This window comes from Alosa alosa, chromosome 13, assembly GCF_017589495.1.
Source record: "Alosa alosa isolate M-15738 ecotype Scorff River chromosome 13, AALO_Geno_1.1, whole genome shotgun sequence".
Taxonomy (NCBI): domain Eukaryota; kingdom Metazoa; phylum Chordata; class Actinopteri; order Clupeiformes; family Clupeidae; genus Alosa; species Alosa alosa.
This window is the reverse complement of record NC_063201.1, coordinates 29011408-29038391: the sequence shown is the minus strand read 5'-3', so window position 1 is coordinate 29038391 and position 26984 is coordinate 29011408. Positions and strand designations below refer to the sequence as shown.

The 26984-nt window shown below is 42.7% G+C and overlaps 2 protein-coding genes across 2 annotated transcripts in view; one reads left to right on the top strand and one right to left on the bottom strand.

The window, feature by feature from the left end:
* Positions 1-1260: 1260 nt before the first annotated feature.
* LOC125305554 (2-iminobutanoate/2-iminopropanoate deaminase-like) lies at positions 1261-11618 on the bottom strand. Its single transcript, XM_048260346.1, has 6 exons — positions 11398-11618; positions 4462-4567; positions 4216-4270; positions 4056-4124; positions 2304-2359; positions 1261-1960 (listed from the first exon to the last, which is right to left on the bottom strand). Exons 1-6 carry the CDS (start codon positions 11460-11462, stop codon positions 1904-1906), a joined length of 408 nt encoding a protein of 135 aa, XP_048116303.1. The 5' UTR covers positions 11463-11618; the 3' UTR covers positions 1261-1903.
* Positions 11619-12681: 1063 nt separating this feature from the next.
* The window catches only part of LOC125306646 (SREBF chaperone), a 29763-nt gene continuing 15460 nt past the window's right edge, over positions 12682-26984 (top strand). Inside the window, 8 exon segments of the mRNA XM_048262136.1 lie at positions 12682-12828; positions 16391-16592; positions 20263-20383; positions 20947-21104; positions 21317-21537; positions 22939-23044; positions 23332-23504; positions 26693-26819. Of these exon segments, the coding sequence (XP_048118093.1) occupies positions 16471-16592; positions 20263-20383; positions 20947-21104; positions 21317-21537; positions 22939-23044; positions 23332-23504; positions 26693-26819 (1028 nt within the window). The 5' untranslated portion in view covers positions 12682-12828; positions 16391-16470.

Sequence of the window (26984 nt, the reverse complement as noted above, 5' to 3'; positions counted from 1 at the left end):
TAACAATATGCAGACCATTTGTCAGAAATGGAATAATTACTAATCTGACACCATGGTGCCTTTTTTTGCCTGTAAATCTGGAGCAGTGGAGATTCTACCATTTGTAAATATGTACTTGTATTAGCAATGTATTTGAAAGCTGATGAAAGTGCCTCGAGCCACCTGAGCTTTTCAAAGGGAAAATCGCCATTACAGAATGGCATGGAGGCAAAATGCAGGCCTTGCAATGGAAAACACTTCACTCCAGGTTTATCTGAGAAACTGAAAGTGAAGGCGACTCTCTCAACTTTATCTGAGAAACTGAAAGTGAAGGCGACTCCCTCCCCCCTCGACTCCCCCCACACGTACATAGACCTGTACACATCATCATCATAAGGTGGTTCTAGTGAGATTGTGTGCAGTGGTTTGTGAGTGTGTAACAGAGGCCCAGTACTACTACACTCATGTTTCATTATATGTGAGAAAAACAAGCCAAAAATTTAACTGTGAAAAAAAAAAGAGAATGTGTTCTGGCGCTAGGCATGAGAGGCAGGGTCCAAAGAAGGGAACTTTGCCTTTGTGAACGCAGCATGTTATTTTAAATCCTGCTAATGTGGAATGTCAACGTTTTTGTTTTTTTTTGGAAGTGGGGGGAGGTACTCTTACACTTAATCATTCTGGAAAATTAATTTGTCCTTGCATGTTACTACTTTTTCTATCTTTCTCTTTGTCGTTTATATGTCTGTCTGTTTATGCAGAAGAACGTTTTGGATATTGAAGGTAGATTGCATTTTGTATGGCTGACCCATTAGAGCACATTCGGGATTTGTTTGGTTTCAGACAATTGCCATTGCAAAACACTATAGCAGGGACTGATGGAATTCTACAGTTCGTCTTCCACCATTGACATACAGTGCAGCCTTCTGGGTCTGGGAGATCATCCCTTTCCTGCGATCTCAGCTGCACTCAAACAGCATGAACTATCCAGTGTTGCCTTCAGATACTGTATCAGCACAAATTATGGACCAATGTGGAAACAAAGTCTCAAGAAGTTCTTCACTTTCTTGAATTTGCATCAGATCTGCACACCTTTCATAGGATTCCTGGTGCCTTTTCTCACTGTGAATTTAGGTCATGTTCATGTACACCTGTAAAAGCAGGAACAAGTGCTATCCCCACATGTTTGTTTTACTGTGTAACATGCAGAGATCAACTGTGTAATGTACTCAGCTCTCACACTAGCTTTTTAGTGTACAGAATAAAGTTGCTGTTACTAATAAATAAGACTCATGATTTTATTTCAATTGTACATATTCATATTCAATGAAAATAGTGCAATGTTTCTACATAGTACCAATTCATCAGTCAAAAGTAAATCTGAGCAAAATGATCAAGTAAACAAATTCAGACAGGACAGTTGATTATTTTACAGCCAGTAGTATTCTGTGATTTGAGAATGAGAATGTGAATACAAATTTCATCGTAAGGTAAGCTAAAATTTAACTAAGCTAAGCTAAGCCATCCATGAGTTAGTACAGAGAGGAGCTGCAGATATCCTCAGGGACGATCAGCCACTCAGCACAATGCTGAAATATGAAGCGGAGGAAAACAAAACAGGCCGCAGCTATCAGGAGAGCGGCCCCAAACGCAGCTCATTAAGAGTTAATGAGGCAAGTGAAAGCAGCCTGGTGACGAGGGAGGTGCAGTTCCCAGCAGCGTCCTGGACAGCCCTACATGGCCTAATCAAACCCCACACTCCAATCCCTTTAAGATTAGAACATAATTAATCTGCATTTACATGGAGGAAATAGAATATCCTTCACAACGAGGAATATGAACGTTGTGCACGAGCGTAATCTTCAAGGCACATGTTTGGTAGTGTTGATTTCTGTCCAGTTAAAGAGCGCGTGGTCTGTAAGGCTTTTCAGGCATCTGTGATGGGGCCAAGGACGGCCACAGCTTCGATCTCAACTAGTCCAGCCTGTCAAGAGAGGAGAGTCAACCTCCCATGCAAACAATAGCAGTTTGTGTATAGACTGTTTACATTTGTTGCTATGAAGCTATCATTGCCCACAAATGTGAAATCAGAATTCTCCATAAACTGGAGTGAATGGCCAGTGAACAGCATATTTGCAAAGACTGAATGGACATGCCGCATACAGGCAGTACAGGACATTCAACCTAGTTCTGTCCTGAATGATGTTAAATATGTTCATATTTAAGTTATGCCATTCTGAGGAGTTGAAGCAAATGATCAAGCACTTTCATTTATTTTTTGAACAAAAACATGTTGACACCTGGCGAGTCCATCACATAGTACTCACTCTAGGAAGTGCGGAAACCTGGTAGGCTGCTCGTGCAGGAAAGCTTTTCTGGAAGACTGACAGAAACGAGAACATGGTTAGTTGTATCAGATATGGAACACGTAACTACAGTTGAACAGGGCCTGGATGTCTTTTGCACAGGTATTTACAGTGATTTTCAGAGAATACAATAGATATGTCCATGTCAAAATGAACAAGAGGGTAGGACTCCTCCTAGAACCGGTTCTCTGCATGCAAGTCATAGATATGAACAAACAGCACCTGAGGCTATGTGAACATGTGCACTACTCTTTGTTTCTGCCTGTTTGGCTAGTGTGTTAAATCATGGTTTGCACAGGGAGCACCCTCAACCTCATAATCTTACTCAATAACTGCTAAATACATTATCTATATAATCACAATTAGTTCAAGCTATGAATCATTTAAAGATAACTGTTAAATCCAAAGATGGCGTAAATAAGACCAGGGTATTTCATTACACCTTAAGTGGGCCTTTTCTATGCAAATCCTCATGAGCAATTACCACAGTATTGACTTGGTTGCATGACCCAAAATGTGAAGTAAACAGCAAGAGTTTGGCTAAAATTACAGGTAAGAACAAAATTATTCATAGCTCCGGCAAATATTGATTTAATGTGAACAATATGTTTGTTCTGACTGAAAGTGACACTGTCACATGCCAAAAGGTTGCAAGACAGTGTGGGAGAAACATGGAATAAAAAAAGAAGCGTTTTTAATCTTCTTTAACATTTTTATGAAAAATGCCATGTCCAAAACTTTTTAAATAATCAACAGAAACATCTTTATTTGCATTCACAGCTCTCAAAATGGTTCATATAATACCGATCAAAGTAAACGGTAACACTAAAACAAGAGGCTACATTAAGATTCTGGAGGAAAAGATCATTTGATCATTAAAGCACACAATGATCCAAAACATACAGCCAAACAAGGCAAGAAATGGTTAACAGAGAACGATATCAACATTTTAGAGCGGCCCAGCCATAGTCTAAACTTCAATCCGTCAAAAAAGTGAGCACAAGGCCAGAGTAATGGCAAAGAATCGTTCCTGCCACAAAACCCGGATTGCTACTAAAAAGGTGCGATCTACAATCATTGTGGAGACATGAAGAGGCTTGGTAGGTATTAAATAAACCATTTTGAGAGCTGTTATTACAAATAAGGATATTTCAAGTGATTGTTTAAAAAGGGTATGAATAACTTGGGACATGCCATCTTTCATAAAAATGTTTAAAAAAGATAAAAACGCTTTTTTCTCCATTCCATGTTTCTACCTCATTGTCTTACAATCTTTTGGCATGTGGCAGTGTAATTTTCAGTCAGAAAAAAAAATATCGGTAAAGAGAAAATCAACATTTAATCAATATTTGCCAGGGGTATGAATAATTTTGATCTTAACTGTATGTGGACTTTTACAACCAGTGCCATAGTGAAGATAATCAGAGTGGAACTTGTTCAAGCCCAGCCTGCAATTTGTGTATATTTGGATCCACCCTGCACACAGAAGTGCCACATGTCTCCACTGGGCCCACGCCTCTTTTCCCAGCAGATTCTGAATACAAAGAGGACTGATCACCACCTAGTGACCATTTGAAGAATGTCAAATGATGAAAACAAGGCCGATGGCAGTTAGGTGGGTTTGGTTCCACAATTCATCAGAAGAAGATGGGAAGGGGGGTTCAAACCTTGCCTGTCTGATATCTTGGTGTACTTCTACTGTATTCTACTTACACTCTTTGTAGACATCATTAACACTGACAAAGTCATTGATGTCTGCCAGAAGAACTGTGGTTTTCACAACTGAAACATAAAAAAACAATTATAATTTTGCTTTCTTACATTACTATACTTAGCTAATTAGTCATCAACCATGGTTAGTATTAACTCTTACCATTTGCATATCCACACCCAGCCTCCTTCAGAATCTCGCCCATGTTTATGAGAGCCTTGGAAAAAAAGCATGTTACATATATCTGCAGATGTCTTTTTTTTTCTTAATGAAACAGATAAAATTTAAAATGAATTTATTTCAGCAAAATATTTGCCTCACAGCAGGGATGCATACAATGAACTGGAGTATGTTACTTTCATTTTTTTTATTTAATTGTATTTTTTTCAAATGTGACCTCAGCCTTACTTGTTTGGTCTGGGCTTGCACTCCTCCCGCTACCAGCTGGCCAGAGACTGGATCCATCCCTAGCTGGCCAGAGATGTACACCGTACAGTCCACCACCACGGCCTGGCTATAAGAAGAACCAGAACAGAGAAAAATGGTTTGATCTGTGTGAAGCCCTGTTTCTCAGTGACATTCGGCACCTTCGGTCATTGTAAGGGCCATCTATTATGCTAGGCTATATCATTTTCAAGACAGTATAGGCTACCCATATCTGGGAAAATATGATGTGATCATACTTGCATATATCTTATATCAGCCTTTACGTCAAGGAAAAATACTTTGTGTACATTCATGTCACCTGAAGCATGATGGTAGAAATATCTATTGAAAAGCACAGTTTAGTACAGCGGCTAAGCACCAGAATCGTTCAGTTTTTGCAGAAAGCATGAAACTTGGCACAGTTATACTACTACTCCTAGTGATCAAAAATTGAAATGGACCCCAACATATAGCGCCCCCTAGTGGCCGCCATCTTGAATTCAAATATGCCTACCATTCTTAATAGAATTGTTGATTGACAACTTCAAAATTAAACAATATAAAAAAGTAGTAAAAGATCTAACACTCAATTTTTAGGGTCAAGGAAGCTATTGACATGATTTCCAAACCAACTTGATGTTGGCCATTTTGAAATCCAATATGGCGGATTATTCCTACCGCTGAAATCAAGAAGATGCCTATGTAGTCACAAAGCCAGAACTGAGAGACTCAGGAGAAGTTTTTATCCCCAGGCCATCCGAACTCTGAACTCACACTATACTGACTTTGCACACATTCACTCCTCAGCACTCTCAAACATTTCCCAACTCTGAACTCACACTATACTGACTTTGCACTCATTCACTCCTCAGCACTCATGACCCCCCCCCCACACACACACACACACCCACACACACCTACAAGACTTTTAGCACTTTTACATCCCTCTCCCTATGCTACAGACCTTTTTTTATTTATTTTCTTATTTCATCACACGCCAAAAACACACACACACACACACACATATCTGACTCTCCAATTTTTGCACACTTTTTTATTTATTATTTTGATTTCTCCTCCATCTACCCATGTCCTTGATTGCCTAGCCTTTCTGCCCCCCACCCCCACTCCACCCCCATCCCCAACACACACACTTACATCATCACTGTCATCACTTCACATCCATACAGCACACTGCTTGCTACAGTAAGCCTCCTCTACATACTTGCTGCACACTGCCCCCCACACACACAGCACATTGTCTTCAGGATCTTCTCCAACACACATCCTCTACATACTTACAGCACACTGCCCCCACCTACCCACCTACACACTACACACACACACACACACACACACAGTCACTGCTCCACTCCCCTCCCGCCCACACACACATCTTCACTGTCATCACTCACATACATTACTCTGCTTGCAATAGTAAGTCCCTGCCCCCTACATACACAGCACATTATTTCATCAGGAAGCTTCTCCAACACACATCCCCAACATACTTACAGCACACTGCCCCCAATACACAGCACATTGTCTCATGAGGAAGCTTCTCCAACACACATATTGCACACTGCCCCTCTCCCCACATACACAGCACACTATCCCATCTCCCCTGTCATCCCCCAACACACACACCAAGACCCCTGGCAGTTGGGTTAGCCCCTTGAGCCGTGGATCTGCCCAAGGTTTCTTCCTTGGTAAGGGAGTTTTTCCTGGCCCCTGTTGCTCTTGGGTGCTCCTTGTTGGTGCCCTCCACCCAATCCCAATCCTCCCCCACCTTTTTTATGCAGCCCTTGCCACTTAATCTACTAAACCCCTCTTCTACTGCACTTTACCCCCCCCCCATTAATGCACAAATAGGCTGACACCAGACATAATTTCACTGCATTTCTTACTTCCAGTAACTATATGCATGTGACAATGCTTGTATCCTTGTATCCTTGTATCTCTATTGCTATTGATGATAGAAATATCATTCAAAAACAATTTCAAAGTTTGAACAGTCATTTTATCACATGACAACTTCAATAATATACGAGGCATCAAGTATAATCTGGTAAGATTCCAATGTGGCCACTATGTGTAAGAAAATAAGCCAATTATTCTATATCTTGGTTAATTGAAGTAACTACCTACATCAATAAATTCTTATTTAACCACCTTCTCTTTCTGAGTAAACCTTACCTCTGACTATACACTGCTCAAAAAATTATACACTTTAAAAAATAAAACACATCAGATCTCAATGGGGAAAAAACATCATGCTGGATATCTACATTACATTACATTTGGCTGACGCATTTTTAGCCAAAGCGACTTACAACCTGGTAAACAACAATTTCTCTCAACAATTCTAGAACAATTTAAAACAATTCAAAAAGGTAGAGTACAATAGGGAAAAGTGCATCAGTGAGTGCTGTTTTTATACAGTCAAGTCAGGTGGTAAGTGCTAGAATTAGCTAGTTGTAAGTAGTGCTACGAGAGGAGATATTCTCTGAAGAGCTGGGTCTTCAGGAGTTTTTTGAAGATGGAGAGGGATGTCCCTGCTCTAGTAGGAACTGGTAGCGCGTTCTACCAACGAGGAACAGATGAAAAAAGTTTGGATTGACCTGAGCTGCACGTGCGGGTGGCAGAGCTAGACGATGTTTGTCTGAAGAGCTAACGGTCGGGGGTAGTATATATATGCCCGATATGAGGGCATTCGAGTAGGTGGGAGCAGTAGGTTTAGCTGGGAGGACCAGCAGTTTGGTTTTTGAGAGGTTTAGCTGGAGGTGGTGTGCTTTCATCCATGTAGATATGTCTGAGAGGCAATCCGAGGTCCGTGCCGAGACCAAGGGGTCAAAGTCAAAGTCAAAGTCAAAGTCAGCTTTATTGTCAATTTCTTCACATGTTCCAGACATACAAAGAGATCGAAATTACGTTTCTCACTATCCCACGGTGAAGACAAGACATATTTTACCAATTTTAAGTCCACAGACAAACATAACATTCAAGTAAACAAAAAAGTAAGTAAATAAGTAAATAAGAGGTCACATATAATAATGAAAAAATAAGAGCAGCAAAATTTTGTTAAAATTGTGCATAGACAGTCAATAAAAAAACTAGTGCAAAGTCAGGCCAATAAGAGGCTTGGGTAGTTCTGTTTGACCTGAGTAATAAAGAAAGTGGCATAGTGGTGCAAGTTATGTAAGAGCAGCAGAAGTGTTGTGTTTTCAGGACAACAACACCAAGTTGTAAAGTGTACAAGTGTGCAAGTGTTCAAGTGTGCAAGTGGAGTAGTGCAGGCTGGCCATTGTGGGTCCAATGTCCAGGATGTTATGTAGCTGAGGGTGGGGGGGGAGAGGAGGGAGAGAGTTCAGCATCCTTACAGCTTGGTGTATGAAGCTGTTGGTGAGTCTGGTAAAGGGGGCGCAGGCTTCTGTACCTCTTCCCAGAGGGCAGTAGATCAAACAGATTGTGAGCGGGGTGACTTGCATCACTCACAATTTTGGTCGCCTTGCGGGTGAGGTGGGTGGTGTAAATGTCCTTCAGGGAGGGGAGTGAAGCACCAATGATCCTTCCAGCTGTGTTCACTATGCGCTGCAGGGCTTTCCTGTTGTATTCAGTGGGTCATCAGGTGGAAAGAAAAGATAAAGTTGTGTGTCATCTGCATAGCAGTGGTATGAGAAGGTGTGCGAATGGATAATCTGTCCAAATGAAGTAGTGTGGATAGCAAAGAGAAGGGGGCCCAGTACTGAGCCCTGGGGGACCCCTGTGGTGGGATGGTGAGGTGCGGACAGCTGTCCAAGCCATGATGCGTTAAACGAGCATCCTGTGAGGTAGGATTCAAACTGATATGGACTGGGTAATATGTTAGAAACAAAAGGATGCCACTTGTGGAAAATGATCAATCCACAGAGGACTGAATTCAAAGACCCCCCGAAAATCTAGGTAGAAAAAATGACGCGGCAAGTCCATTTTGCTTGAATTTCAGCGCAGCAACTCATGATGGTACTCAGTAGTTCGTATGGCCCCAACATGCTTGATGGCATTGGGGCATGCTCCTAATGAAACGGTGGATGGTGTCCTGTGGGATCTGCTCCCAGATGTGGACATGGCCATCACTGAGCTCCTTGACAGTCTGTGGTGCAACCTGGCGGTGTTGGATGGACCAAAATATAATGTCCCAGAGGTGTTCAATCGAATTTAAGTCAGGGGAGTGTGGGGGGACAGTCAATGGTATCAATGCCTTTTGCCACATTCTGGAGGAGTTGGACTACCTGTGCAACGTTTGTAGGCTCCAGGTACTGGCTTATGCTACCAGTAGTGACACTGACCCTAGCCAAATATAAAACTAGTGAAAAACCAGTCAAGGAGGATAAAGATGGAAAATGTATCATTTGCCACCACCTCTAAAACCATTCCTGTTTTTACAGACCTATCTCCCTTCTTCCTTTCTTGTCAAAGTTTTTGGAGAAAGTGGTCTTCAAGCAAGTCTTGGACTTACTATATCAGAACAACCTGCTAGACCCTATGCAGTCTGTTTTCAAGAGTCATTCTACTGAAACTGCTTTTCTGTCTGTGACCGAAGCATTGAGAGTACCTAAGTCCTCATCTAAGTTGCTAAGTCATTAGTATTCATTCTACTAGACTTATCTGCAGCCTTCGATACTGTTAACCATGACATTCTCCTTTCTACACTATCTGAACTGGGATGTCTAGGAAAGCCCATGACTGGTTTAAATCCTACCTTAAAGGGCACATGACCTCACCACAGGTGTGCCTCAGGGATCAGTATTAGGGCCCCTACTTTTCTCTATTTACACACTTCCTTGGGTGAGACCATTCGCTCCCATGAATTTGATTATCACTGCTATGTGGACGATACTCAACTTTACCTGTCTTCAGCTTTTGGTGTTTCCACCACAAAGCACACCCAAGGACTCGGCGCTGAATGCACTAGCAAGTGTCCTAAAAGTGCTGGTTCACTGACTAGCATGAGCCATAATGTGTCAGGAGGGAGCTAAACCCATAAGGTATTAAGTATTTAAATTAGCTTCATTAACAAGCATAATAATTTTATGGGATGCAAAATGTTAAACTACAATAAAACAAAATAGACCTTTTCAAACAATCACTATAAGCCTTAAAAAAAACTTTAGCATATGGGAATTAGACCCACCCACCTCAATTGAATTAGGCTAACAGTAGGATGTGTTGGACTGGGTTATGTACTAATTTATCTAACTATGACTGGGTGTATGTACTAATTTATCTAACTCTAGGATAGAATACAAAATAGCTAATTTCCCAAAAGGCAGCATTTGTTAGCCTGACGAGCCAGACCCACATTAAAATGTAGGGTCTGGACACTCACCGTTCGCAGTGCTCAGCGCGAGGGGCAGGATAATCGGTTGTCTTTCAAATTCCCTCTGCACACAATAGGACAGCGCTATGAGTCCCATGCGTTTTCCCACTAGCAGAGCTAGTTAGCTAGTTCAAACTTGCGGTCACACTGTTCACCAACAGCAACATCCATCTTCTTTGTTTTCAAGTAGCAGGGAATTCAAGCCAAACCGTTGCAACTCTGCTATCAATCATTATGTTAAGCCAGCCTAACGACTCTATACACGATTTGATTGGCCTGATAGAAGTTTAATTTTTCGAGCAAATGTAATTTGCTGCCGCCAGGGTGTGTCTAGATTTCTAGGCTAAGCATATGTTTCTTTAAGAGACTTGACAGATGCTAGCATCCATGAGTTTTAGCCTCCTTGCTAGCATGCCAGCCTCTAGGGGGCAAATTAGAAGGATTGAGCCCAGACAAGTGCAGGGTTTAGTCACACAGTCGAAACTTCACACATAGCCTAAACGCACCCCAGTTTTTGACTCAGTGTCAGAATGTATGGCTACTTCCTTAAAATCCAACATATTTGCCATTTTAATTATGCATGATTGCCTCATTATGTATTTCATAATGCTGAAAGATGGCTATAGACATGTTATATTATGTGTTAAAAGCAACATAGCATTATAAATGTATAAAAAAGGGCATATTTTGGTGGCCATATTTGAAGTCAAGATAGGGGCCACTAGGGGGCGCTATGTGTTGGGGTCCATTTTAATTTTTGATCACTAGGGGTAGTACTATACCTGTACCAAGTTTGGTGCTTTCTGCGAAAACTGAACGATTCAGGTAAAAATCTGGCCTATCTGTGCATGCCATGATCAACTTTTGATTATTTGATATGGAAACCAAGGTCATTATTTTGGACTGCTACATTAGAATTTAAGCCTAAAGTTGGATACCATGTAGAAATTTGCTTTGGCAAAAAAGGGTTTACTTTCTTGATTAGACCTATTATCCTTTTTCCAGTCAAATTCTCTTCTCATCAGCTATCCATTGAATGTGAGTAGGCCTAATGAAGAAACTGGTGTTGATGCCTAAATGTCTCCCTCTGTTGGCTAGTAGCCTACTTTCTGTCTTGTTAATGCATTCCAGTTAGGTCGACACATTCACTGGAGAAGGCTTTGTTGACACTATTGCACAACACACCATCTATAACACAAGATGCGGAAAAGCTATGCAATAGGGCAATAGCACAATGATGGTCCACGCCTGCATGGTCACATTAATCAGGCATTCAGCGCAGACGGTGCATCCAAAGAGAAACTCCTCCCTGAGCTGTCATTGGAAGAAAAGGGAAACTCCCCAACATAAGAAGCATAGGCTGTATATGAATTTCTCCTAAAATATCAAGACATTAATACTTGTACTGTTATACTTGTACTAATACTAAGTATTTGCCATAAGCATGATGAAAGATGGCAAGGTATTCGGGAAATTAAGGCACAGGTGTTTTACTGGCTGCATGGTGAACCCGGCCAAATATGCATCACTTGTAGTGTAAAAGTTTGCTACAACTTTACCTGTAAGGTCCAATAGCCGCCGGAGCTTTCTTGGTGTTGATGATTCTTCTAATAATAGCGGACATAGTTGAGCAAAATGGCAATGGGCTTAACGGCGAAACTGTCGGGTATCCTAGCCAGAGAACCGATAACCAGGAAAGTTTTCGGTTTAATAAGCGACTACGTTACGTGCATATTGTAGCCTACGTTGTACGTGCATAGCCTACCATAGAAAGCTGAAAACAACCATAGAATACCAAACCACCAAATCATAGAATAACAAACCACCATTTTGCCACTATTGTTACCCTACCTTTGACCCTTTTTCTTTATAACATCACTACCCTTTGCTTATTTTCTTGATTTTTAGAAAGCTCTCTACCCATATCCTGGCTAGTATAATACAATGCAATCCATGCTTAAATTATTCAACAACAAATGTATAATGGTATCACGATAGTAAGTTTATTCATTTTTTCAAGTAGGCTAGGACTGTTGCGTTATTTATTTTATTTTATTAGAAAAAAGGAATGCTGGCTAATCGTAAGCCACCTATGTAATACGCCTATTACGCCCGATTACGCCAGTAACCACGTGTGTTTTGGAAGCCAATGGAGCACTGGGGAACCATTGTGCAGTGGGGGAACTGTTTTGTGCGCTGAACTAACTACCCGTAGTCAGAGCCCGTCTACGGAGAGCCTGGCCACTCCGTATTAAGTCCCATTGTACCGAATTTTGGTTGCAGTTCCACCAGATTTCCACTGGGGGCGATTGCCATGAGTGCAGAATGAATGGGAGTCAATGGAGCTAGACGGCTAAATTTGTGTCTTTCACCTGATTGCCGTTGACAAATCTCAGATTTGATTGTAGTTTGTATAACTTCAACATGGGTTATAGGTCAAAAGTTGAATGAACGAGTACTTATGTCCTTTTGATTTCTTACAGTTTGGGTCATTGTTGCCCAAAACACGCTAGCATTGTGCTAATGAGCGACATCATTGACACGTTTGAAAGGCTTTTTAGAACAATTAAGTGACTTTAAAAATATAATACTCCACCAAGTGTATTTTCTTTGCCTCCCCTTTCGAATACAATATTCAAATTATTTGAAAAAAATTATATCCCGAGAAAAGTGGATTTTGAGGGGTACAGCTCCATAGACCTCCATGCATTCTGCACTCGTGGACGAGTGCCCTCATGTGGAACCACAAACGGAACTGCAACCAGTTCAGAAACCGGAAGTTTTCCGAGAGTGGCAGTTCTCCCCTTATTAGACATTCTCTGCCGTAGTGTATGGTACTAGCCTGTAGTGTTACTGTGTACCGCCGTGACATGATGCAGTGTAGCAATCAGCTTTGCTTATGAGCCAGCGCGGAATATACTTCATGGTGCGTCTACAATATATTATCTGGAGAAGAGTGTTTGTTAAAGCGGAGGAATCAATGTATCTTGGTAAGTGCCAGTTAATTGTAAATGTTTAGAGACACTGATAAATGGGTTAGCTAACGTTGTACCAGTTGCTCTCCAGCAGCTAGCTAGGTAGCTTCAGGCCCCTGCTAATTTCATCCTCCTGACAGTAGAGCGAGCCGCGAGGTGCATAGGTGTAACGTTACTTCTCTTAATTAACTTAGCAGTGTTGGTAGAGCTAGCTGGTGCTGGTAGAATACGTAGTAAATGTGTTAAAACGCACGTTTGTCACATTCAAACGTTAGTCAGAATTTCCCAGTAGTACAGACGCTTGGTACTTTAATGGCTGAACAGATCCAGAGGAGAACTCGTGGTTATGTTATGTTATTACAAATTAGATTCTACACGCTAGCTTCTTTAGCAAGCAGGATGCTGCTGCAGGTTGCCATTGAGTTAACATGGGTTAAGAATAATGAGCGTTTCGGTAACGTTAGGTTGTGTTGAAAAATACGAAAGTTAACGTTAAACCTTTTCTGATGATTGGCTCATACAACTATTTTGTTTGCATGGTTTGAAGCATGGCATGGGTTCTGTTTATGATGTGATGTGGAGCCAGCACCTGTCATGAACTCGCGAGCTCTGACAGAAACATAATGAGATTAAAATCTCAAGTCAATTGTTGCTACTGTAAACCGGGAAGTTTAACTTCACTGTTCTTTGACTGTGGCTGAGTTGTAGAAAGATGTTAGTAACGGATGACGTGTGTTACAATAACGATAGAGAACATGCTTCTAATGGGACATTGTTTTCAGCGCATTCGTTGATGGTGTTGTGCACTCGCTAGTTCATTTAGCAGACGTTACGCTGGCACGCTAATTGCTTTGCATTAATGGCTTGAGACTGTTTTGATAGCCAGCCGCTAAATTAGCGTCGTTAAACCTTTCTATGACCAGCACAGCCTTTTCGCAAGCACAAGGGGTTTTGTTGTTTCCATTCATTTCTGTGGCATGCAGTTTGCTACTGTAACGTTAGCTTGGTGTTTATTGTTACCTTGGTGTTGCGTCATTTTGTCGTACACGTTTTTGCCTGTCACTTGGTGTAATAATGTGCAGACCACATAGAATTCTAGACATTTGTTTTACATTTATACATACAGGCATGTTTCAGAGTCAGAGACGTTGCTTTTAACTTCTAAGAAATCTTAAAACAAGTTTGCAAGTGGTGCGCTCTTTACCGTCGAGAAAAGCAACCTATTGCGCTCTTAGCCGTCAGTAAAAGTCAATGACCTTTTCAAGAGAAATTTCTTTCACTGTAAAATAGTGCCTTCGTGAACGACTGACAGAACGTTTAATAACGCTTTTTCGAGTGCCCAACCTTTTTGTGCTTCCTGTGTTGTTGTGTATCCAGTGTGTACCGTCTGCGTTCTAGAGAGTAGTCTATTTCGGTTTGCGAGATCAGGGGGTTCAAGTAGCCTAACTCAAATAAACACACATCATGCAGTTGACATGTTCTCAAGCAAATGCGCACCTTGTAGCTCACATGTCTTTGAACCTGACTGAGATTTTGCCCGTTAACATACACTGATAACCTTTGTTGAGGCACCATTGGCGGGAAAATGTCAATTAAATCGTGTCAAATGAATCGTGTTTAAGTGGTAGGCCTACTCGTCTTTATATACTAGGTTTGGGGAGAACAATGACTGTTATTGTGTTGGCCATGAAGTAAAAATAGCCATGATATGAAGGAATTTGCATTTGCAAGTGTGTTTTATTATCTGAACAGTCTCTTCTGAATTGCTTTTTGTGGCATATTACTTACTACTTTTCATTCAGCCCTAGGCATTTTTTTTTATTTTAGATTATTTTTTTCCCTCTGTCATGGCTGCTACCTGTGTCCTCAGTTTGACCCCATTGTATTGTGTATGACTTGTAATCTGCATGAAAATCTACCCCCATTGCAGTGTAATGAACGATACGTCTACTGCTCTCACTAATATAGTTTAAATAATTCTTTGTTCACCAGCAGCTCCAATGCTTATGTTGGTGTAAATGCCAGTTCCATTGCATGTACACAGGCACACGTGCCTGCTGGTCATGAGCCAGAACTCATAAACCTAACAAGGACTCCTCAATTTAAGGTTGCTCAGAATAACAAACGCACAGGCACCCTAAGCCCAGCGGAGTCTGCTGTTTGTTTGGGTTGGTGGGATGTGGAGTTCTTCTCTCTGTGCATCATGTTACCTCTTTAAGCTTCTCCAATCAGGTGGCAAAGGTAGAGAGACTGAGGGAATGAAGGAGAGGCATTGGGATAGAGTGGAAAGAATGAGAGAGAGAGAGAGAGAAGGGGGGAGTGGAAAGAGAAGAGGGATGGACCTGAGCCTCATTTGCGTGGCTGTGAGCAGCTCAATCCTGGATTAGCTCACTGACTGAGACATTGAGTACCTGCCAAAAGCAAGGCCTCTGGCATACTCGTGTAACCTCACTAGAGAGGTGAGAAATATGGGTTTGTACAAAGACAAAATAAAGAAAAGAGAGAAGGAGATGAAGGGATGAACAAAACACAAGACGTGTGTGAGGGAGGAGAAAGCACATAGGGTGAGCAGCACCTTGTTTCTGGAGTGGGTCGTGATTGATGACGCCATCAGAAGCACTAGCAACCTGGTTTCATTGGTGACTGGTGTTCAACACTTCATCCCAGTGTTCATCACAGAAAACATTCCCCAAACCTAGTAAACAAGTTGACCCGTGGAGTCTTCTAAACTGGATCCACCAACCAGATATTTCATTACTAGTGCACTTGTGGTGCAGGCTAGCTCTCGTCAGTTTAACGCTTCTGTGTGGCTGGCAGTATGTTGCAATGAGAATGCGTTGTAATGGTTGTTGCGTTGTTATTTGAAAGAACGCGTTTGTGGTGAGAATGGGGATTATTTATAGACTGCTGTGTGTGCTATAGACACTCTGGAGGTAAATTTCCAAGGAGGAATGTGCTGGTAGGTTATACTACAGGGTGTGTGTGTGTGTGCACATGCGCATGTCCACTTGTGTGTGTAGACTGTAGAGGAGGGAATCTATTTCACAAATGATTACACCAACCCATTGACCTAAAGAAACATTGATAATATGAAGTGAAATAAGACAGATCCTTGTAAAAGTTGTTGTTGTGCTCTGTGTGTTGGCTTTAGATAGTCACCTGACCCAGGGGAGCTGAATTCTCTGGCTGCATCAGGCACTCATGGGTCTCATCTCCTGCCTACATGTGCTCTAAGTGAGTTATAAAATTAGGTGGAGGTGGAGCTCATGTCTGGGGTTGGTTTGTCTGGGTTGTTTTTCTCTTTGTGTTGCTCATGCTCTGATAATGACGAGGCATTTCCCATGGCATCTACACCCAGCCTGTCTTGAATGGTTTTGCCCGGGATTACATTGATGTATTTTTTATGTTAACGTTCTTTTATGTACTTTTATTCTTACATTGAAACTTATTAAGTAAGTAATTTTGTTTTAAAAGCAAACAAACACCGAACACAATATTCTTAGACCACAGACTCGAGGATTATGTTCCCTTGTGACTGGCCGTGGCCTAACTTTAACCCCGTCTCTCCCCTCTCCAGGTCCCTGAATGGTCCCCAGTGCACCCTGCTCGACTGCCCACCACGTGCCCATGGCGTCCAGCTGACCCCACCCCTGCAGGATGACGGTGCGAGAGCGTCTTCGGGAGAGCATCTCGGCTGCCTTCTACCGGCACGGCCTGCTCTGCGCCTCCTACCCCGTGCCCATCATCCTCTTCACGTCCGCGAGCATCCTCACCTGCTGGTGAGTGAGGGACCAGCCACTGGCCCTGGGCCTGGTTCTGAGGGACTGTGTGCACCTGTGTGGAGGAGGGGATTGGTCTGGATATTGGTGCCATTTTTCTATCTATTCACTGTCCAGTATTGGGTCACATTTCACAGGCCTTGTTATGGTGTATACTATTCAGTTGAACAAAGCAGTCTGATAAGGGAATTTTTCTGTTAAAGTGACAGATCCTACACCAGTGTCTAATTACCCCAGGCCTGTATTCAAAAAGCTTGTGGTTTTACCACTAAGAATACTCCTAAAACTCATAAAATGTTTTAACTAAGAGTTTTGTCTTAAAACCTATTCACAAAGCTGCTGAGACCAACTTTTAGCAAGGAAAAAGCCGTCTCCTTAGATGAGAGCGCCGTTGCTATGGTTACATCAGTTCTCATGCACATGCTTGCTTGCAGTGACTTCAGTGATTGGCTGATGAGCGACAGAAGGACATAAGAAAGAAATAAACATTGACAATAATAAACAAATGAAATTTTGAAAAAAAATTTGATTGACATTAAAATATTACATTTAGTTTATGTTTCGACAATTAATGGTTTTGGTTGTTTCTGGTGGTGTTAAGCATCCCAGACAACGTTTAGCACAAATTCTTTGTGAGTTTCGCCAGTTGGGAGCTACATTTAGCCTCAAGAATCTTTGTGAATAACAGTTAGTTGTCATTGTCTTGGTTGCATTGGTCTCTTGAAATGAGTGAACAAACGAACATTTGAGACAACTTTTGAAACAAAGATAAAATATGTGCTGAAGCAATGCTAAGACAACAAAAGCAAATGACAAAATGGTAGGTTACATGACAGTTTAGCATTTATTGACGTCAAAGCAAATTTTGTTCAGGAAGTATTTTGGCTTCTTCATAAGGTACAAAAAAGGTCCCAAAATGTGTCTCTTTCCATACTGATGCTTGGAGGGGTCCCGCTGGAAGTGGTTTTAGCCGGAGAGTGAAGCACACAGAGTTACCCCCGTTGAACTGCAGACTCTGCTGGATTAGACGGAGCTGTGATCACAAATTGGGCAGATCTGGTCACTCCAGATTACATCAAAGGGCCGAAGCCTGGCGTTGGAGAGCTCACCAGTGTGATGACTGAAAAAGTGCTTTCTCAGAACTTTGTCCGGGTGCCAGAGAAACTCTGCGTTTTGTTAAGCCCCCGCCAGCTTTGAGTGAATCAAAAGTCCTGGAGCTCGCTTAAAGGACAGACCCCCAGGCGGAGAAAAAAAAGAAGCTGCCTGTGAGAAAGTGGCGCCCTGAGAAAAGGAACCAGCATCTGCTGAGCCTCTCCCAGGCTGTCAGAGCTACAAAACGGGCCTTTGTGGAGGTACAGTGACCTGAGTCAGCTTCAGGGAGCAGGGTGAGAAGGGGGAACAATTTGGCAATTTAGCCTGGCGCCCTGAGAAAGGCAGGCTCTGTGTTTTGTTCAGCCCCTGTACAGGAGAATTTCACTCGGCTGAGGAATGGCAGATTGTTCAGAGACGCCATTAAAACGTAGACGCGTCCCACGTGCACCCTCGCAGAATCAATTTTCCTATAACTCATCAACGTTCGGTTAATGTTTCAGGAGTGGTTATGAAGGTTGACATTGAGTCAGAAGCTGGAAAAGGTTTCCAGTACCCTGGAAATCCAGAGTTCTTGCGAGAGCGCAATGGAATTGTCTCTGCGATACACTCTGGCAAAGAGCAATGATGCACGTTACTTTTACCCCAACATTCCGGGAAACCAGCTAAACTGATGAAGACAGCGCTGCAACGTTGGAGGACAGTACACATTGGTCGTAGTGTTATACGATTGCGTCGAAGTCCGAAATAATTCAGAGTAAACTTGGTCTAGTATTATCCAATTGCGTGCAGTGAGATTTTTAAATGCATGCTTGTTGCCGCACCTCGAGTTGGGCCATTACATTGTTCTTTGCCAGACTCTTAATCTTTCTAGATTATCAGGGTCTGGATTTTCCAGGCTAGGTTTCCAGTGCTTACATGTGTAAAAATTACTTTCTGAAGAAATGGATAGTTCAAGAGTGTGTTTCTTGCAGTTCCAGTTACTGTTTGGTTCTGTGCTGACCACGTCCTAAGCCTATTACACACTGGGCTTTTGCGCTGTTAAAGATAAAAGATGACCGTCAAACAGGATGTCGTACCCAAGTTCCAAGATCCAAGATCCACTTTGCGCTGTGGGGTTTGCAGTAAACAGGAGTCTGTTTTTGTATGTGAATATCTCAATCTGCACCCATCTGATCGCACAACACTGTTTTAGTTGGCTGGTAGTCAATGTCTACAAGATGCAGGATAAGCTATGTACTGTAATACAGTCAATCCCACCACTAGGCAATCCTGTAGTAAATGGAGAAGCCACCCCATGCCATTTCCAAACGTTGCGAAACGGCATCCCTCCTCCCTGTAAACACCTGTTGAGAACGTGCAGTGCCCCTAAGTGTCTTCTCCCCCCACTAAACAGAATGCAGGTGAACAGCACGTGACCGCTCCAGGGTGTAGGCGTCAATCAGAAATCTTCCGTTCCATTTCTAGCGTTCCCCGTGGCAGCACGTGGGCCTTCAGTGCCGACCGTTAAAAAGAATGTGGTGGACGGTCCTGTCTTACTCACACACTCTCCCGCCCTCCTCAATCTCACCCCAGTCTCTCTCTCTCTCTTCCCTCTCTCCCACACACACACACACACACACACCTGAGGTGAGAGGAGCTCAGAGGGGAAGGTGCAGTGGTTGCCGGCGGGCCCCTGTTTCGTAAGAGCCCTTTCTCAGGAGAGAGAGGGTGGGGGCAGGCAGGCAGGGTGCTGCTGCAGGCTGCTTATCTCAACACGGGGGCCATGAGAAATGATCTGTCCGTGCCCTCTTCCTCCTGCACTGCCCTCTCGGAAACAAGCCCATGCTTTGTAATATTTCCCATTTCCTTGGGAATGACCCCGTGAAATAAAGCCTTGCTTCTTCTGTGCAGCGCCATCTCAACAGGGGGACTGTGGGTGTTTGTTTGTGGTGAGGGAGGGAAGGCTCTTGGGCAAGGCGTTGTGGTTGGCTACCCAAACATCATGCCTTTTCCATATGGGCTAGTGGTGCGAAAGTTTTGTGTGAATGCATGTCTCAGCTACTTCACATTTTACCCTCCTCCTTTTCTCATGCAGAAGGTATTTCTTAAGTGTGTGCACTGCAAAAAATGAATTCTAACCAAGTGTTATTATTCTTATATTAAGATTAAAAAATCTATTTGGTATTGTTTTTAGTATAAAAAGACTTACCTAGCGCCCTCTCAAAAGAATATTTTTACATAATTTAAGAAAACTTTGACTTATTTTAAGGACTCTTATCAAGACAAATTTACTCAACGCACTGGCAGACAAATTTGCTTGTTTTTAGGACAAATTTGCTTAACGCACTAGCAGACAAATTTGCTTGTTTTCAGGATGAGATGTCTTAAAATAAGTCAATTTTTTTTTTACTTAAGACAAATGTTTTCACAAGAAAGTGCTAGGTAAGTCTCTTTATACTGAAAACAATACCAACTAGATTTTTTTATCTTGATATAAGATTAAGAACACTTGGTTAGATTTTGTTAGATAAACAGTTTTTGCAGTGTGTGTGTGTGTATTCTACACAATGTAACTTTCCTAAAATGCCTCCTTTGTCAGTTACCCACTGCTGAAGCTGCCCCTGCCTGGCACAGGGCCTGAGAAGTTCACCACCGGCCTGCGAGACTACATCGTCCCCTCCCATGAGCCGCAGGGAGACTTGGGGGAGCGGCCAGAGTGGGTAAGAACTTTCTCACAGACGCAGGAGCACGCACGCACGCGCAGTCGCATACTGATGAAAGGCATGTTCACAAGCACACTTTCACACACATGCAGCCACACCCAAATTTGCTTATGAATGAATGTGTATTTGAGTGCATAATGTGCACAGATATGGGCTTGCTGAAATACACCTATTCACATTCCAAATCTCTCCTGAGAAGTCTTGTGTGGACAGTCCAGAATTGTTTTAAGCTTATTCAATGGAATGATGTTCTTGCCGAAATCGAACGGAGCTTATAAACAGGACTTACAGGAAATATATGATCTTTACTGTACAGTTAGAAGTCTGTTTAGACTATTTCTTGTTTTGTGCTGTATGCAAAAATAATAAAAAAAAAACTTGCTTGAAGCATTTTCCTGTCAACACACCACATTCTTGTTCATTTGTAGAAATGAAAGTTTCTTCAAGAATTTCCCAAAGGAACATTTCTTTAACTCCATTTTCAGGCCTGGTTATGGTGTTTCCTGACTAATGCATCCGTCTCCTCACTCTCTGCTATCTGTCTCTGTGGCTGTGGTTAGTATCGAGGGCCTCCCGTGGCCTACATCCAGCAGGTCCTGGTCAAGGCTGCCGTTTCCCCCTGGGACAACACCCTAGTGCCGGTGGACGTGTTCCGCTCCCCCCTGGGCCGTGTGTTCAGCCTGCTGGAGGAGATCCGGAACCATGTGTACTCAGACAGGTGAGCTGGCCTCTCATCCCAGGCTCCACGCTAAGGCTCCGTTAGCTGGACGTGCACATGTGGTCATGCTCTCGCTCTCATTTTACATTTGAACAATGAGGTTTTCCATTTCAGTCTTTGTGCTAGTTTTGCATGAGTGTTCTTTTTTTTTTCTAGTCTCATGCTTTCTCTTCATCTCTCCCTGGCTGTCTCTATCCCTCTATCCTTCACAGCTCGGGTGTCCGCAGCCTTGAGGTGCTTTGTCTGCAGGTGACTGACCTGTTGCCAGGGTTACGACGCATGCGGGCAGTCCTGCCTGAACACGGCTGCCTGTTGGTCTCCCCTGGCAACTATTGGCAGAACCAGCAGGATTTATTTGACTCGGACCCTGACCTCCTGAAGACTGTCCAAAAGCATGAACCCAAAGTCCTCCACACCTCTGCTACCCTGAGAGGTGAGAGAGAGTGAGAGAGTGAGAGAGAGGGAGAGAGGTAAATATGCAGTTTATTGTAAAGAACACAAGATCATTAAGAGATTACAAATGTGATCATAACATATTATGATCTAAATAGCTCATAGGATGGGAGGGTGGGTCTGAGAGGGGACTAATCGGTCATCTGGATGAACACATGTGAGAGGGGGATCTCTGTGCAAAGATCCTGGGTGTTCATTTGGTGGCAATTATGCCAAAAGGGCTGCCACTTGGAAAGTTTGTGATGGTCTTGGACATTTGCCTTGTCTGTTGTGTGTAGGTCTATATTTGCAAATTATTTTGTGCACCCTGAAGAGACCGTGTTCTTCTCTGATTTCACTTGAACACCAGTAGTACTACACAAATACCTTTTAAAGCAGAGGGTATCTTTCCATCAAATGCATTGTTTAACTTCATACAAAGAACTTTTATCTGGTTTAATGGAGTTCAGATTATGATCATTAAGGGAGCCAAATCCATTGGCCTTTGATCCTGCCCCCAGCGGTGATGGTCATTAGGAAATTACCTTAACTTGGCTTATTATACGGCTCTTCACAATGCTAGTAGAACGCTCCATTGACTTGAATGGGATTTCCCAACGTTCTACGGTAAAAATGTTCTTGTAATTACTGCTGCAAACATATAATTACCGCTGTCAATGGCAACGGGTTTTGTGCTGCTGATTTAAAGGAGAATTCCGGTGTGATATTGACCTAAAGTGTGTTGAAACATGATACCGAGTGTGAACGTATGTCTCATAGCCCATCTCGGCTTGTCCCCTGCACTCGAAAATCTGGCGCTAGTTAGCCGATGCTACCAACAGCTTTTTCAATGGTGGTGCTTCGGCATCGGGCTAGCCATGCAAATAAATCACTGTTTTACACCATTTACGAGGCTCAATGTATCTCCACACTTCATTGGTAGACTTCCGAGGGCCCTGACATTTAAAACGAGACATTGAGAACTTTGAAAAAGCACTGGTAGTTCAGTGGAAATGCATGGATTCCAGTTTCTTCCAGTAGCAGCAACTGGAATCCATGCATTTCCACGGAATTATTTTTGGAATCTGATCCCTTATCATACCTGTTCATTCTTACTCTTCGCTCGACTTATCGTGACTAAATTCAAGATGGCTGCAAACGCTAAACATGAAGATACTGTCTGTATAAATCGTCTTGTAAGTAAACTACCAGTGCTTTTTCAAAGTTCTCAATGTCTCGTTTTAAATGTATTTATTTGCATGGCTAGCCCGATGCCGGGACTTGTTTTCCCAATAATGACCGGCGTTCTATACATTATCCCTTACATGTCCAGCACACATGCTGTTTTACGTCTGTTGCTCTGTTTGTGGGGATGCTAACAGAGCTTTCTCTCTGTTCTTAGACCTGCTGTTCGGCGTGCCAGGGAAGCACACGGGAGTCAGTCTGGACGGAAGGAAGCGTGCGGTCACCTACACCATCACCATAGCGCTCAGTCACTATGACGCCCGGTGAGTCCACACCAGGAGACTCCATGAATGTTAACTTGTGTTGATGTATTTGTATGACCTTGAATTTGGGTTTTCCTTGGCGTGTGTGTGTGTGCTTGTTTGTTTTCACGACATGTTGTTGGGTTATAAATGTGCACGCTTAACTGTGCACCTTTGTAGACCTTTCCATTCCTTTGTTTAGTGTGTGTGTAGATGTTTATGGTGGATTCTGTTTATGTATGAGTGTGTGTTTCCTCTGACCATTTGCCTTGTTTATATTGTGTGTGTGTGTGTGTGTGTGAGAGCAGGTTCCTGAGTAGCCTCCGTGCCCGGCTGAAGCAGCTGCATCCTTCTGTGAACTGCAGCCTGCGTGATGACCACCTGCTGCACGTCCACTTCAAAGAGGAGATCGGCATCGCTGAGCTCATCCCACTGGTCACCACCTACATCATCCTCTTCGCCTACATCTACTTCTCCACCCGTACGTGTCTGTCTTACTATCTCTCTGACACACTCACACAGACACACACTCACACTCCCACTTAAACGTTCCACATACTCGACGCACCCGACCGTTAGCGCGACAATATGACGTCACAGAAGCGCCGTAACCATTTATACTCGCGTCATTTTGACGTCACGGTGTCGCACTACCGGTCGGGTGCGTCGAGTATGTAGAAGCCCTTACACTCACACTCCCACTTCCTTTCCTCTAACTCCATCATACACATAGTCACCCTACCTCATGTCCATCATTCCTTATGACACGCTTGTTATTTCTCAGAACTTAATCCTCCCATGCCTCCTTCGAGCTAATCTAAACATGTTGTTTCCAGAGAGTTCATGAATCAGGTGGTTTTTGCCGTTTCCTAAACAAACGTTTTGTTTATACAAACTTTTTTAACAAGCATTGAAGTTGGAGGTCATATATCAATGACCTGCCCCATTCTCTACCTCAGGGGTCGGCAACCTTTTTTGCCTGGAGAGCCACTTTTACCAATTTTTTTTTTTTTTTTTTTTTTAATCTCAGAAGAGCCACATAAAGACGGTTACAAAAAAAAGTTTGGATATTTAACGTACAGTTACTTTCATTCAACAGAGGATTTTTAAATACATTTTCTACTCTACAAAAGTAGGCCTAATGTGCAAGTAACTTGAAATGTAAAGTGGAATGACAGAAGTATAGGCCTTAGGCTTCCCATGTAGGCTGAACACCACCCCCTATTTTCCCAGTGTCCTTTGGTATGCAAAGTAACATCATAGTTAACAACACAACACTCAATTTTCGTTGACATGTCATTGGTGAAATTGAACATTAGGCATACCAGATATTAGATTTGGTGATGGCCTTGGAGTCTGGCTGGCTCATATTCAGTGAGGTGAAGTTTCATGCAAGAATTGAGGCTGTCACCATTTAAGGGCAACTCCACTCAAAACTGTCAAATCCATAACAGCAACTAAATACCATGGCATTGTGTTGGCGTTATGGATGTGGCAGTTTTGCGCAAAATTGCCCTTAAACGTGAGCGCAGGTTTGTCTTTATATTTTTCATATGCGAGAGATTTCTCACATGCAAGTGGAATCGAACAGGTCTAACACAGCAATACTAACTCGTTGCAGTGTGCGATATATAACGGCCAGTTCATTTCGCGTTTTCAGAATCAGTCTAGATAGATAGCTAGATATACATACATACATACATACACACACACACACACACACACACACACACACACACACACACACACACACACACACACACACACACACACACACACACACCTACATACATACATACATACATACATACATACATACATACATACATTTATTTATTTAATTGATCCCCAAGGGGAAATTCAGGGGTCTCAGTAGCATACAGACATCACACACAACATGCACTTACAGCAGAAATGGTAAACATATAACTAAACTCCACTGTACAATAAAGACAGTAGAAGATAAGAAAACTAAATACACTATATAAATTAAGTTAAGAAAGTCCAATGTGCTTGAGGGTGATCAAGCATAAGACGCTTGTAGTGACAGGGCCGGGACTGGTAAGATGCTAAAGGGAGTGAGTGTCATGGTGAAGGTGCAAACAGTAGTCCAACCATAGTCCTTAGTTATGTGTGCATGGCAAGGTGCTCAAGAGAGTGAGTGTCATGGTGAAGGTGCAAAAAGTAGTCCAACATTAGTCCAACAGTGCAAGAGTAAATAAATAATAATAAGTAATAAATAAAATGGACAAATAAGAGAGTAAAGTATAATGTAGACAAGGTAAAATAAAAAACTATTTCAGTGCAAGAACAGGTTGAGGTAATTGGGTTATAGCCATTCATTCATTCAGTATTGTAGCAGAAGCCTGAGCGCAGCCATTGATCGTGTGCTAATATAGCAGGAAAAACAGTGTAGCAGTAAAACAGTAGTGAAAACATTAGGCTGTGTACATTAGTAAAACAGTAGTAAGCAGTAGTGGGCAGTCAGTACTCAAACATGGACATGGAGAGGGTGGACATGGAGAGGAGAGGTAACAAAGTGTTTTGTTTGATATTGACTTGGCAACAAACGGCGAATGTAACAACATTGTGCAGGCTACGGTTACGGAGTCAAGTGAGGTGGAAAGGTATATAGGCTAAATTACTCAGATCGACCTACAATATTACATTTTGAAAATGAACTAAAATAAAATACATTTTAATTAAATACTCATTAATTATTTTCAAAAGCTGAGCCACAACAGAGGGATCAAAGAGCCGCATGCGGGTTGCCGACCTCTGCTGTACAGTACATTGACGTAACCGTGAACTTCAGCGGTAGAGAACAGACATGGGATGTATTAAACTACGTGAACATATATTATATTTCAAACACTATTTTAACATTTTGATTTCAGTAGGTCCATTTTTAATTTAATACAGTGCCAAAATTATTCATGACTTATTGAGTAAACAAATGGCAGGTTTGTCCGAGAGCCAGATGCAGTTCCCAGAAGAGCCACATAGGTTCCCGACCCCTGCTCTACCTAGATCAGCGTATTAGATCAGATATAAGCATAAAGCACAACAAGCTGAGTGCATCTTTGGGAGAAGGGCTGGGTATCTCTGGAATACTGCTGTACCTGGATGGCTGGCACTAAAGTAAAATATCTGATGAGGATGATGCCAAGTTCTTTAGCCTTTGACAGTCCCCAAATCATGACATAGGTCATCAATCAAGGCCTTTTTCTCTTGAGCTCTTGAGTCCAAATGTTAGCTCTCACTGATGTATTTCAGATACCCTCCCTCCACACACACACACACACCACACACCAGTGCTGTACTTCTGGTGTGTGTGTGTCGCCCACCCTCAACGGAGGGTGAGCCACACAGACACACACACACACACACACACACACACACACCACACACCAGTGCTGTACTTCTGGTGTGTGTGTGTGTGTGTGTGTGTGTGTGTGGTTGCATAGTTCCTGGAATTATCTCTCAGGAGCAAGTTTCTGCTTGAGATTTTCCTAATCTCCCACACAGATGCCCATGCTCACACATTTCCTGATAATTCTAAGCATGTATTCTCACACCCACACTAACATGTTTGTTCTTTCTCTCTCACTGTCTTCCTGTCTCTATCTGTCCATTTCCTCCTCTCCTCTCCTCTCTGTGTCCTCTTAGGTAAGATTGACATGGTGAAATCCAAATGGGGTCTGGCCCTTGCTGCCGTGGTTACCGTGCTCAGCTCTCTGCTCATGTCAGTGGGCCTCTGCACCCTCTTTGGCCTGACGCCCACCCTCAACGGAGGGTGAGCCACACAGACACACACACACACACACACGCGAGCACACACCACACAGTGTGTGTGTGTGTGTGGTTGCATAGTTCCTGGAATTATCTCTCAGGAGCAAGTTTCTGCTTGAGATTTTCCTAATCTCCCACACAGATGCCCATGCTCACACATTTCCTGATA

Bases quoted from the DNA above. Each gene is read 5' to 3' on its own strand.
- LOC125305554 (XM_048260346.1), bottom strand. From the start codon at position 11,462: ATGTCCGCTATTATTAGAAGAATCATCAACACCAAGAAAGCTCCGGCG. The intron at 4,568-11,397 runs GTAAAGTTGTAG...TTCTTCTTATAG, and splicing joins GCGGCTATTGGACCTTACAG to CCAGGCCGTGGTGGTGGACT. The intron at 1,961-2,303 runs GTGAGTACTATG...CTCTCTTGACAG, and splicing joins AGGTTTCCGCACTTCCTAGA to GCTGGACTAGTTGAGATCGA.